Source organism: Alosa sapidissima, chromosome 8 (assembly GCF_018492685.1).
Source record: "Alosa sapidissima isolate fAloSap1 chromosome 8, fAloSap1.pri, whole genome shotgun sequence".
Lineage (NCBI taxonomy): Eukaryota > Metazoa > Chordata > Actinopteri > Clupeiformes > Clupeidae > Alosa > Alosa sapidissima.
In genome coordinates this window covers 20699867-20713913 of record NC_055964.1, presented here as the reverse complement: position 1 = coordinate 20713913, position 14047 = coordinate 20699867, and the positions used below count along the sequence as shown (strand labels likewise).

The 14047-nt window shown below is 43.6% G+C and overlaps 2 protein-coding genes across 4 annotated transcripts in view; both read left to right on the top strand.

The window, feature by feature from the left end:
• Positions 1–6672, top strand: part of grid2 (glutamate receptor, ionotropic, delta 2) — a 324417-nt gene extending 317745 nt beyond the window's left edge. The window contains exons 16-17 of one of the 3 annotated variants that reach the window (XR_006033507.1): positions 694–2679; positions 4038–4166. Coding sequence is in view for 2 of the 3 variants with exons in the window: in XM_042100271.1 (XP_041956205.1) it covers positions 4038–4463 (426 nt within the window). In the remaining variant the exon portion in view is untranslated. Of the gene's footprint in view, positions 1–693; positions 2680–4037 lie in introns of all 3 variants that reach the window. The other 2 variants (XM_042100272.1, XM_042100271.1) reach the window with 2 other exon arrangements.
• Positions 6673–11077: 4405 nt separating this feature from the next.
• On the top strand, positions 11078–12791 carry atoh1a (atonal bHLH transcription factor 1a). The gene has a single exon (XM_042100306.1). The coding sequence runs from the start codon at positions 11185–11187 to the stop codon at positions 12082–12084; it is 900 nt and encodes a 299-aa protein (XP_041956240.1). The 5' UTR covers positions 11078–11184; the 3' UTR covers positions 12085–12791.
• The last annotated feature ends 1256 nt before the right edge of the window (positions 12792–14047 follow it).

Below are 14047 nucleotides of genomic sequence, written 5' to 3'. Positions count from 1 at the left end.
CACTTTGCAGATCTTCTGCTGTGTCATTTGCTACTGAGATTGTTTAGAGACCAGTTGGTCCTCTGGTGACTAACACACCTAACGTGAGTGTGTGTGTGTGTGTGTGTGTGTATGTGAGGGCTAGCTCACATGTTTCTTTCAGAGACCACTGGGCTCTACACAATGTCCATGTTTGATCATTGCTCTGACCTCAAACTTGTTTGATTCCTGTCAAAAGTCATGTCTGATTTCCTTGTCACTGGCTGAACGACCTTTTTTTCATTTCCTTTTTTTTGTTTTGTTTTGTTTTGTAGATAAGTACTCTGTGTTGAGGGTTAAAGCAGGCGTGGGAGAACAATGCAAAATGCCATTTTTACATCTCACCCTTCCAGGTATCTGGCTCCTCGGACATTAAAACGAAAAAAACCTCTGTGTGCTGACTGTTGTCTTTTCTATTCATCCTTGCCTCTCCACACTTCTCCCCTCCCTCTTCTCCATCCTCCTCTTCGTCTGCCTGCTTCATCTCTCTGTCTGTCCGACTGTCTGCCTTCCCCTCCCTCCCTTTCTCTCACTTTCTTTCTCCCCCACCCTCTCTCTCTCTCTCTCTCTCTTCCTCTATCTCTCTCTCTCTCTCTCTCTCTCTCTTTCTCTCTTATGGACACACTAACACTAACGCATCCATCCGTCACATTTTGATCACGCATCGTGTAACAGACGCAGTCTGAGGGGCCGACCGTTAGGCAGGAGGAGACGTGTCTCCACGAGAAGCCGAACGACATCACGCTGGCGCTCCGCAGCGCCCCCAACCACCACCACCACCACCTCCACCACCACCACCTCTCCCCCGCATGCTGCTCAGGGCCGCTGGACTCCAGCCTCCGACACACGTTCGCTCTCCCCCCTCGGTCTATCTTCTGCCAACAATGAATTTTTATCCTCCTCCACCTCCTCTTCCTCCACCTCCTCTTCCCTCCCCCTTTCCTACCGCCTGCCCCCACCCCCCCTTTTCCCTTCACCACGACCACTGCAAAATGGGAAAAAAAAAACACCTGGCACCTCTCTCTGCACCTCCACCCGCCGCCACCACCCCCAACCTCAACTCCCCCGCAGGCTGCAGCCACTCAACCCACTCACTCACTGCCCAGACTTGAAATTACACTTGGCATGAGAGCAAGTGGCCTTTACGCTAGCGGTAGCAGTAGTAGCAGTAGTAGCAGTAGCAGCGCTCCCGACTCAACTCCCGTTCCAACTGTTAGTCGGCCGAGACCGGAGCTTGGAACCGGCACCGCTTGAGTCCGGCGTCCAAACTCTGAAGCCTGGGGCAGGGACTGGGCTGGAGCAGGAGGCTTGGCTAGCGTGGGCTAATGAAGACACTATCAGGGGACAGGTGGAGTGTGTTTAAGTGGCAGCGCTAGCCAATTACAGCAGCTCAGTCAGCCAAAACTGCACTGATGAGACAGACTAGCGGTGGCCAGGGAGACCCTTTAAAAAGCTTATAAAAGCTTATCCACATATCTGAAGCTCTTGAAAACAAACCGAGAGGAATCCGACTAGACTCACTGTGACAAGTACAACCTTAAAGCAAACTGGTGACGGGATTAAATTCAGTAGTGAACACACACACACACAAGCACACGCACACACACACTAATGGTCTGTGGGTGTATATAATTTCATTCATGTAGCAGGGAGTTATTGATGTCAGTGGCTCTGTTCACTTGTGGTTTCACAGCAAGGCTCAGCGGAGAGATCTTTACAGAGGACTGTGAAGTGCCTAATATGCTGTTTACAACTCTCATCAGGGTGAAGTTGCAAAATGGCCTTTTTAGTGAATGTGATGGTGCTCTGGGAAAGACCCTTTCCCCCATTTTGCTCATGGCCTGTACCTACCCAGTCAGCTTCAAGCCAGCGCTCTCCACTGTACATTTCCATAAGCATTCATTGCGGACTGTTCATCATTGTTATGTTGGTGGGTTGGTCGGACAGCTGCTTACGGCTAGCACTCTCTGCATATCACTCTCTGACATGGGGAAAGAACGCCAAACCACCAGCCGCTCCTGATGTCTGATGTCATTTTAACAGCATTGTCCACAGCTGAGCGGCTCTCCTCATGTGCAATGAACTCTCTGCTGCTCGCTGACTGTCTCTCTTGCTTTCCCTCAACCCCCCCCCCCCCCCCCCCCTCTCTTGTCTCTCTCCCTATCCACCTCCCGGCCCCCTCTATGCCCAAATCTGCCCGTCTGCCAACCTCCCAATCCACCACCTCCACACACACACACACACACACACACACACACACACACACGCTTCTCTGTGCTTGTGTGGTGTTCACGCCGAGCCAGGTCTCCGCCAACGCCACCAACACCAACAGCACCTCCCTCCAGCTCCCCCTCCCCTCCTCGGTCAATCCTGTGCTCTCGGAGAGGGAGCGGGTGACCGTGGACGCCACCTCCGCCACGCACTGCTGGCACAGTTCGGGGCCCTCCCCACTGGTCGTGGTGGCACTACACCCAATCAGTGCCAACTCCACTCAGGGGATGGAGAACGCACTTTAACCCCTACCCCTACCCCCACCCGACCCCAACCCCCAACCTCCCAGCAACCACCCTTTACCCCCCTCTTTGTTCTTCTCCACAAATGGAACACCAGTGCACTTACTGAGCTGAGCTCGTCTTTGGCACAAGCATTCCGCAGCCCTCCGTGAGTGTAAATATATAAATATATATGTATAATATACATAGCATATCATTTTATCTGTATAGAGTGCTCAGCAACTCTGTGAGTACCCACTTAATATTGACCACAGTAGAAAGCTGGTCTGAATAATTTAAGGGGACATTAAGGTCACCCCATTTGTCCCAAACTAAATGAGTATCTTTAATTTTTTATATGCCAATATTGGTATTCATTTTTCTATACTTGGACTGATGCATACAGAAGGCATTTTGGTTCTGGGACAGAGTTTCCATTCCAAATTGAAAAGTCACTGTTTAGGAAAAATTTGGAGACGGACCTGTTAAAAAACACAAAGTGCCTGGTCAGCATCTTATTTGTGTGCAGTGTTACCCGTTAGCACACAAAACTTTATTACTTTCCCCAGTCACCGGGCTTTGGAGTAATGAGATCCAGCGATCCACACTAGAGATTAAGTCAGTCTCCATGGATGTGTACTCTGTCTTAGTATCTCATTATACTGTGCAGAGGAGGCATGTAGGTGTAATTACCCCAACTGTACCCTTCTAGTCTCAGACAGTGGGTCCCTGAAACCCATTCCTTCAGCCGTCACCCTGGTAGAAATGTGTCTGTTTGTGTGTTCACCTCACTACAGCTTAGTGTGTTGCTCTTTGTGCCCCCCCCCCACCCCACCTCCTCCTCTCCTTGCATCCCTCTCTCCTTCTCCTTCTGCTCCCCTCCACACCTCCACACACATCCCCAACACTCTCACCCCCCTCGCCCGGACCACCACTCTCTCATCTCGCTCGCTCCTCTGTCTCCTCCGTCCATGGAACTCTCGTTCTCCCACCCGGCCACCCACCCACCCCACCTGCCTCTGTCCTCTCTCCTCCATCTTGCTCTTTGCTGTGCTTCCCTCTCCACCCGTGCTCTCTCCATCCATTGTCTCCATTCACCCGCTGCTGTGGCGTTGGTCTTCTCCTCATCGCTGTTGTTGTTATAACAACCTGCACTCCCATTTTTCCGCACCTCTTCCCGAATGTCTGACTCATCGTGTAAACCGCCACACTCTCACCTCTCACCCCCGCGCCTTGTCCTCCTGTGTTAAACTCACACACACACAACACACACACACACACACACACACACACACACATACACACACACCCTCTCGCCTCACTTTATTTCCCGACCTTTTGACCCTTTTACTCCTCTAACAACCCTCACTCCCTCCTTCTTCTTCTCTCCTCTCCTCTCCTGTTTTCCCTTCTCTGTCTCTTTTTTTTTCCTCTTTTCCTTTCTTCTTCTCTCTTCTTCTTCTTCTTCTGTCTCTCTTCCCCCCTTCCCACACCACCTCTTCTCTCCCTTTCTATTTCCTATCGCAGGACGACAAAGAGATCGACCTGGAACACCTTCACCACAGGGTTAACAGCTTGTGCACGGAGGACGACAGCCCCCACAAGCAGTTCTCCACCTCCTCTATCGACCTGACGCCGCTGGACATGGACTCCATGCCCGCCGCCCGCCAGGCCCTCGAGCAGATCAGCGACTTCCGCAACACGCACATCACCACCACCACCTTCATCCCCGAGCAGATCCAGACCCTCAGCCGCAGCCTCTCGGCCAAGACCGGCGGCGGCTTCGCCTACGGCTCCGTGCAGGACCACCGGACTGGAACCTTCCGGCAGCGCGCCCCCAACGGAGGATTCTTCCGCAGCCCCATAAAGACCATGTCGGCCATCCCATACCAGCCCACCCCGCAACCCAACTTCGGCTACGGCAACGACCCAGACAGGGGCACGTCCATATGAGCTCGGCCACGGAGGAGGGGAGAGCAGCAAAACCTTCACACAAAAAATCAAGGAAAAAAAAAGGAAAAAAGATTATGTGTACATACAGAATCTTTTTATGTTGTTTCGGTTTCAAAAATGTTGGCTTTTGTTTTTTGTTTGTTTTTGGCCTTGAACAGTGGTCGGCGTGAAAGAGAGTGCGTCCTGCTGAACTCACCAAACCTAAGAGGAAGGTGTTCGGTGTTGTTGTCGTTTGTTTGTGGTTGTCAGGAAGATCTCTGCTGTAACAGGGAATGACTGACCTTTCTTTTTTTTTTGTTACTAAGCATTTCAAGAACGCTTTTTTTGTGAGGATTAAAAAATGAGACTAAAGATTATGAAAGACTAACGGAATCACCCAGGATCAGGACAATTGTGGTAAACAAAGACAGTGGGAACTTCTGTTTGTTGATGTTTTTCAAACAACATGAAAAAAAACACTTGAGGCTCCCTTTCAAAGATCTGTCATTTGTGTTTCAGTGTGTTTTGACGAGCGCCACGCTCAGTAACTTTCAACTAATACCTCCAGACCGAGGTGTCGATTCAACTCTGTGTGGCGTTCCTTTGACCCGGCTGCCCTATTGACCTCTAGGCAGGGTCCCGTCTTGAAGCTCGTGAGACTCCATTGATTACCAATGTACTGCACCAATGCTCACAGACTAGAGGAGGCCTGTGATCCTGGTGTGTTCTCACCTACGCTGTGACGTCTAGCCAAACGCAAGACGCTGTGATTAAAAAAAAAATAATAGTAAATAAAATAAAAACGCTTTGAGACAAAGACTCTCATCTATAGAAAAAAAACAGACAGAGAAACAATTCAAGTGACATCTAACAGAGAATACAGTTTAAGGCTGTTATGTGTCTTTTATTGACTTTGTTTTAAGTATAACAAATCTTAAAGCGTGGAATGTGTTTTTGTTTTTTTTTGGTCAGAGAGATAAAACTATGATGAAAAAAGATGAAATTATAATAATTGTTCTGAGCTGTCTATTTTTTATTTTCTTCTCCACTTTGGAAAACTGCTTGAGTGCCATTGTCTTTCTTCAGTTTGCATCATAAAGTCACCCTAAGGTTGTTTTCCTGTGTCTTTATGATTTTTTTTGTAGTCATACCAGGGCTCGACAAACAAGCATTTTGTACAATTGTTTTGTTTTTTCGTATTATTTTGTTGTTTTTTTGTTGTTTATTTTAAGTGCCACCAGCTAGCTGCTGTGTTCAGATTGATGTGTTGAGTTTGCATCATGGCGAGACTTTTCCAACGCATTAGTCAGACTAGGCCTTACAGAGGGAGGGCTTTACCTGTCCAGCATCAGTCCTCATCCCAGTTGCATTGCCACCCGAGAAGAAGAGAAAAACATCGTAATCCTTTTTCGGAGGTCACGTGAAATCTTTTTCTGACTCATTTCGTACATTGTTAAGGGATTATACTATTTGTCAAACTTTTTAAAAGTGCTAATTTTCTCAACAAGTTCATCCAGCTGTGGTGAGGAAAAAAAAATAAACCTTTTTTTTTGCGGAAATGGCAAAATCCCACCTTTTCACTAACACTGTATTAATATTTAATATTTACTAATGTTAGTTGTTTAGACAGAGCTTTGAGTTCATTATCTTCGGACTAAATTGCAGATGTTGTACGTAGAGAACAGCGGCAGTGTTTGATGCAAGCCTTCTAGATGTAATTTTCTCGAGCTATGGCTATCGAATGACAATAGGAATCAAAGTTTATTTAGTATAAATTTTACATTTTTATTTAGTATAAATAAAGAACCATTTTAAAAAATGTATATTTTACATGCGGATGATTTTTTTATGGATAAAAGAGATGTATATCATAAGAGCCTAGCATTCAGTTAGCTGTCATTGCACTCTCATTTCTCCACAAATCCCTCTGACCCCTCCTCATTCTGACCGCATTTCCATTTTATTTGCTTCATTTAAAAATAAGGAGGCAAGTTCTTTCCGGTAAAAGAAGCATGCAGCACTTGCCATGCCTGTAACATTTTTAATTTCATACATAGTATGTACAGGATTACTTGATCATTTTCAACTGATTATAATGTACAGTATTTAATATAGGCCTATTTTGTTGTATGTGTTGCATATTATTCAAAACGGAACAAACTGAGGCCTCTGTTACAAGTGGCAAAGCTTTCTGTGTATAATTTGTCTAATAAACATGTTTTCTACAGTGGTATGTATTCTTGGTCTTTGATTTGCTTTTTCTTGTGTTGTGCTCATTCTAAGATCAACTATCTGCCATTGTTTTCTTTTTAAACTGGATTGTTTGTAGGCTCACCATTTCTGTGAACAATAGCAGACTGGTGACCACTAGAGGCACCAGTGAACCTCCAGAGACTCCATGTTTTTCACAATATCTTGGAAAGGGGGCCAGTAGAGTCCTCAGAACTGTCATCGGAAGGAAGACCCACACATCAAATGGGAAGGAATAAATAGTGTGTGTGTGTGTGTATGCGAGGGTGAACTTGGACCCACTGTGGACCATAGAGCATGTGCACCCCTCGCAGTGCAAGAAGTCATTGGTATGGCACTCAAAGCACATACTCAACTGCAGTGACAGACGAAGCACATACTCAATAGCTCAGTACATGTTATCGTTATTTATCATGTATTTGACTCGTGTACTTATTACCATATTTAGAGAGAAAAGCGTAGTAACGTTTACTTCCTTCCTACTTTCCTAATCTTTACACTTGCAGTTGAATTATTTTTAAAGTCATAATTGCTCTTTGAATTTCATTTGCCAGGGAGTATCCAGACCCACTTGTTTTTGGATACGTAAAACCCAAAAGCATTACCATGTGTATGAATATTGTGCTAGTAAAACATACACCCATATGTGCATATTTGCTTTTCTCTGAATGAAGAGCCATAAAAAAAAAATTGCATTCAGTTGTCTTCTTCTCTGCCCTTAGGGGATTGGTTCAGTGTAATGACTGTAAATGGTCAGTAGGTGGCAACAACAAACACAGCATTGGAGTGCATTTCACCTCAGAAAACCCCACTGTCTTTAGTGAATCAGCTTCTCAAATATCCTGCAGTGTCATCCTCAAACAGTGGCGGAGTAGGAGTAAGAGTTAAGATAAGCATACTAAATTAAACAGCACTCTGTTGCCAGTCAGCAAAGATCAACAGAGCGACTAGTCAGCCCTGGTTGCTCACAGTGACAACACACACAGTACAGTCATGGCAAACCCTGCACATTTATAGTTTTCATCGCCATTCTCATAACATCTTTAAGAATTGTTATACCACTACTTGTAACAATGTGATATGAGACCACATTTAAAGTCATGATTTAATTTAGCCATGTTCTTTTGATGTGTACCCCGCAATGATTTGTGGTTAATCCCACTGAATAATTTGCATTTAAGACATTTAAATGTTTTAACAGCAATTGGTCATATTTGAAAGCTTAAGCTCTCAGTGGTAAAACTGTATTGTGTTGTCCAATTACGCTCAATCTGCACTGAATTGGACTCTGGCATGTGTGATTAGATCTCCTACACTTACTGGTCCATCAAGTTTGGCACACATACACTCCTCATGCTTTCAATTGACTGCATTGAGGAATTCTCCCTTCTCTTTTTCCTTCAGTGGAAATGCTCTTCTTACCATTGAGTTACCAGAGTGGATGCAAGTCTAGAATTAATTTCATAAGTCTCCATAGCAGCTATATGTTTAGTTACAATAGCCTACTCACTTTTTGGCATACTGTAGATATGTTGAAAGCATGAATCTGAACAAAAACATAGATAAACTACAATTTATTTTTCCTGCTAAAGGGGGATGTGGTGTTAAACTGCTGTAAAGTAGTCATTGGCCATGACACCCTCTGGGAACTGTAGCGTTTGTAATGATTTGTGTTCTTTTACACTCAGTTAGTACAGAATATCACTGACTTCCAAGCACCAAAAAAAAAAAAAACAACACAGAGACACAATTAATTCCCTCTAATGTAGCATTCATAATCCATCTCCTGAGACAGTTGGCAATTTGCCACATTGCAATTATCAGTTCACTAACGGCTGTGCCTCGTTTTAGTTCCACTGTTTGTTTGTTTGTTTTTTTAGCATTGATTTGCTAATTTCATCCCAAAACAAATGCCTATGAAGGGCCAGGGTGTGTGCTCCCTGAGAGTCTGGCCCATGACCTTGGCATTCCCACAGTCTTGCTCCTGAAGTTCAGACAGGAGCAACAGATTAAGAAAGCAATCAATCCAAGTCCAATATCACCATGCATCAATCAATAGATTCTGTAAAGCAGGTAACAGGTATCTTCTACTCTACAGAACAAAAGACTAACTTTTAGTAGAAAGACTACGTTTCATGACACAACCTCACCAAACAGTATCATATTCCTATTAGATGTATATCCTACACTTTTTCTCATAAACTAACAGGAATTAATTTATTTATGTATGTATTTACTTTTTATTTTATCCCAAAAACCTCTTACTCAAAATCATATTCTGGTGGACTAGGATCAGTGAAAACCCTCAATATGTTTTATTTGAATTTTCTTACAATTCCACAAAGTTCAACATTAAGTGAAACAAATCAATACAGTTGAATAAGTGAGAGATGTAGATATATTGTATAATAAAAGAGATATATTGTATAATAAAAAAAACGATTCCCGTGTGTTAAAGAGTCTAGATTATGTCTATAACTCGGTTGATACAATGATTTCTAATAAGATGTTATCGTACAAAAGTTGTAGGAATTTCTGCTTCTACTAATACTAACAATAGTGATAGTAGGCTAGTGGTGCAGTAGTAGTAAGTAGTAATGTTTTCATGTCTGCATGGTAAAAATACGCTATCCCTGTTTCCCCGGAGACTGGAATGAAGAAAGCAGCATGCAGACTCACTCACGTTGGGAGCCCCTATCGAGACACATTTTGTGCACATTTTCCAAAGGGTTCCCCGAGCGTGTCGAATGGAACATAGAGTCGCCATTGTGCCTGAGACACTTTAATAATCGACCGCTACAATATCCAACCTGTTGTTTGCTTTAGGAGCCTTTCCAAGGCTCGCAGGACAGCGGGACGGGGGCACACACTGGGACGGAGTCAGGCGCCAGTCCCCGAGCCTCAGCGCACTATGAATTCATGAATAAATGCAAAAAGATTAATGCTATTTTCTCAGAAATGAGGAATTTATATAAAGCATTATTCATTCGGTGGTTGATTTATGGACTAAAGTGCAAGTAGCCTATGGTAATTCATTTTTTATTAGTCAAATATATATTTTTATTACAATAATGTGTATTATTACAATAATAACTGCTAAACGACACTCTCTCACTGAGTTTGTTTTATTTGCAATTTAGGATAAGCCAAAAGTTCACAAGTTATATAGTCTATTTATCTGATATCCTACAATCAAATCTGTCAGTCTATTCCTCTCTCTGCCTGTTCATCTAGGAGCCTAAACATAATGGCTATGTCTGTTTCAGCCTTCTTTTCGTGTGGCCAACGGTTTTAAACATATGATTCTCTATAGAGGGGATTGTTGTCAAAGATGTGGATGGTCACAACACGCAGTCTACACTCCTCTCTTGCCATTGCTTTGGACAGTAAAAGCGCTCCCTGATCATGTTTCTCATCCTGGTGCAGCGCTTTTTACCAGCAGGGCGTTCCTTCAGTCGGATCAAAAGGTTTTGAACTTGTTCAAAAGGAGATGAAATTTAAGATGCCATTAACTTCCACGGCGTATAGACGTGTGCTGAATGGACATTGAGCAAAATAGGAAGCGGGTACTTTTTCCAGCTTTTTCTGGTCCAAATCTTCTGTGAATAGACCTACAACTAAATTCGACTAGATGTGCCGGCATGAGCTAATTTAGTTTAAATTAGGCCACAGAAACGAAGTCCTGGTCACCGACACTTCATATCGTTTTTAAGTTTTCATATAGTTTTCGAGTTTTCATATAGACTATTCATATAGGGCCTTGGTAGGCTAATCTTGCTCTCTTCTGAAGGCAGAAATTCTTACAAGTCTTTCAAGTGCTAAAGTGAAGATAACGATGATAAATATGGCAATGATAATAGTGTTAATGGGCGTGTAATGATAATAGGATGATAGTGTAGTGTTTATTAAACATTAAACTGTTGCTTACAGGCTGGAATTTTGCAACTTATCAACAGTTACTCAGCTATTCGAGGTTTAGGCCAGTGGAGTAGATGAGCTCATGTCACTGACCGTGTTTCACGCAGGTTATGGTCTTCTAAGGTACCACACCTGGCGCGTGGGCATCATAGTGTCTTTTATCTGAAGCTCGCGCTATCCACGCTTACTGACCAGCATCTCCGCGTGTGTCCGGTGGGACAACTCATTTTGGTAATAACACCCCAGTTAAACAACCCTAAACCGCGGCATTATCAAAAACAGTTTGGGCGTAATAACCTCTCTCGGGTTTACGGCGCGTTTTCATTGGTTGTCCACACGCGCCTGCCCCAAGTGCTCTTATTGGTCAAAGCGCCACGCGACCATATGAGAAGGGGGGCTCCCAGGCGCGTGCCGCTTTTTAAAGCCAGTCAGTGTCCTGAGACATCAGTAAAGCAACGACCACGCGACTAAGTGCGCGCAACAGGTGCAAAAGTTAACAGGCGGCTATAAGTTACTTTCTATATTTTCTTTCCATTTCTTCCTTGCCACGATTTCGTGATTAATCCTACTTGAAATGGATGGACTGCGTCTGGAAAGCCTGAACAAAGACGCGAAGGAGATGAGTGAACTCGAAGTCCAACAGTCTGGTTTGGGGAGGGGGGAGCGGCGCGAGTACCCACCGAGTCTGGCACTCATGGACAGCAGTGACCCACGCGCCTGGCTCGCTCCCGCGCAGCCTGGCACCTGTGCGCCACACGCCGACTACCTGCTGCACTCGCCCGGCTCAAGTGTGGAAGGCGTGTCTCCACCAGCAGGTCACCTCTCCAACTTTAGGAAGAGCTCCAAAACCCCTGTCAAAGTGCGTGAGTTGTGTCGACTCAAGGGCTCGCTGACAACGGACGATGGAAGGCAGAGAGCTCCATCCAGCAAATCCACCAACGTGGTGCAAAAACAGAGGCGCCAGGCTGCCAACGCACGGGAACGGCGGCGTATGCACGGACTGAACCACGCCTTTGACGAGCTACGGAGCGTCATCCCGGCATTTGACAACGACAAGAAGCTCTCCAAATACGAGACTCTGCAGATGGCTCAGATCTACATCAATGCTCTGTCTGATCTTCTGGAGGGTCCGGGTGCTAAAGCAGATTCGCCAAACAGCAGCGTGTCCTCCACCGTCTACGAGGGGGACAACACACCCAGGGGGTCGCCGACAACCAGGGTTTTCCCTGCCCAGTTAACCGGAATGCCATTCCCCTATGAGGATGCGTCGTTCGCTTCTTTCATGGAACAGAATATGCAGTCACCTACGGGGAAGTCCGAATCTGAAAACAGCAAAGACTCACCCCGGTCGAACAGAAGCGATGGAGAGTTTTCCCCCCACTCTCACTTTAGCGACTCGGATGAGACTCACCTGGAGCTTCAGAGCGAAGACGAACTGTCGGAACTGAAACTTCCAAGCCACCAAGCATACTAACTCTTTAAAACAAACTGTACTTAAGTTGTGTCAATCAAATGTGGAGTTGGCATATACATTCCGATAGCTTGCTCTATGACAGCTGATATGATGGTGTATCAGATTTATAGTATATGGCCTTGAGATGTTATTTTTCATAGGTATTGTTCCGCCAATAGAATTTTACGCGCCTCTTGGTGACATTGATAGGACCCCTCTGCCATGTCGACTGCCATGGGCTCTCAAATGTCATTCAAAACATGTCTTCCAAGAAAACAAAACGAAGCCTGATTTTGCCTTTGTATACTTGTAATTATGCCTAGAATACTGAATTCATTAAGATGATTTTGTCTTGATTTTGTCCCTGTAAGAATTTGCTTGCAACTTCTAAAGGTTATGTGCACTTTAAAAACGAGCCAGAGGCTTGAGAGACATGCGTTTGTCATGGAACAAATAGCGTCTTAATGTAAGTAGTTGACTACTGCCAATTTGATACACATATTTAAAATAGCCATTAGTCTTTTTGTACATTTGTTTGTTTTTGAACATTATATTTCAAGGCGAGATTGTATTTTGCTTTGATTTGGAGGAGGTGATTTAAGTATTTATTGTCGATGGTCTTGTTTGTCTTGCTTTTCTAATGAGATGTTACACTGCTGAAATCTAGAAATTTGCCATTTGGTAACGTTTTCATTGATTTTGAAAATAAAAATAATTCAACATAACTATTTCATGCCTAATGACTTTTTTTAAGATGTTGTCCAATGTAATGCTTGTATGCTTACTCATTTACTATTTTAGTATCTAAACTGGCGATAACATGGAATACTCAGTCCAAATTACCAATGTGAAAAGAGGCGTGCAGTAGGCGTACTTGACTTTTGGTCAACTTTTGGTTTATGTCATGACTTGACATGAACTTCTTCTTCTTCTTCGTCTTCTTCTTCTTCTTCTTCTTCTTATTATTATTATTAGTTAATAATAATAATAATAATAATAATCATCATCATAATCAACCGGCGTTTAAAATACACAATGCTGTTCCTGCAAAATATAGATAGCCTATATATTTAGCCTAGCTAAAATAACACGTTTTGTAGGCTACTGCCAGTCCAACAATATCAGAAACAATAACAACAACAACAATGTTATTATTAATAATAATGATAATAATAATAAGCCTAATGATGATGATAATGATGATGTTGATGATGATGATGATGATGATGATGATAATAATAATAATCTCTCAAAAGGGCACTTTAAGATTTTGCTGCCTCTGAGGGATTTCTATATAGGGTTATCTTATTCATTCTGATCTGAACTCTGATCACTTTTTCAAAAAGTTATGTTTTTCAATCACCGTGACTTTCCGAAATAGCAACTTCACACAAAGTCAATCCATGTTTATCATTATCATTAAAAGTAAGCATTATGTATTAGGCTATTGATCATTACTTGAGAGAAGTTCGAGGTTTTAAGGTAGCCTATTCCATGTTGAGATATAGGATTACGATATATAATAGAAATAATCTTAATGTAACCTTAAGACTCTGAGTGGAAGGTCGACAGCGGCAAGAGTTAGATTTGGTCGATAACTTTTTATTAGAAAAAGTTTGCTATAGCGATATAAAAGCTCACTAATTAAAAAATAATAATTTCTCAAGTGGTAACCTAGCCTACGCCCCCTCCGTATGGTGCAGGGCGAGGTAAGGTCATTTCATCAACGATTGTTAAAAGATTGTTGTTTTTGCCACTTCAAGATGCCTGGTTGCGGTTGTAAAATGTGTAAACTTTTCGTTATACTTGCATACACTGCCGATAGTTTATGAAAGTACTAAGTAGTTGATGTGTGTGTGTTTGTGTGTGTGTGTGTGTGTGTGTGTGTGTGTGTGTGTGTGTGTGTGTGTGTGTGTGATGGTAATCGGAGTGTTTATTAATTTGCGTGCTATTGTTGGCAGACCCGTGGCAAGGGGTGTTGGGT

What these genes read in the sequence shown, in the direction of transcription:
- atoh1a (XM_042100306.1), top strand. Translation starts at nt 11,185, where the DNA reads ATGGATGGACTGCGTCTGGAAAGCCTGAACAAAGACGCGAAGGAGATG.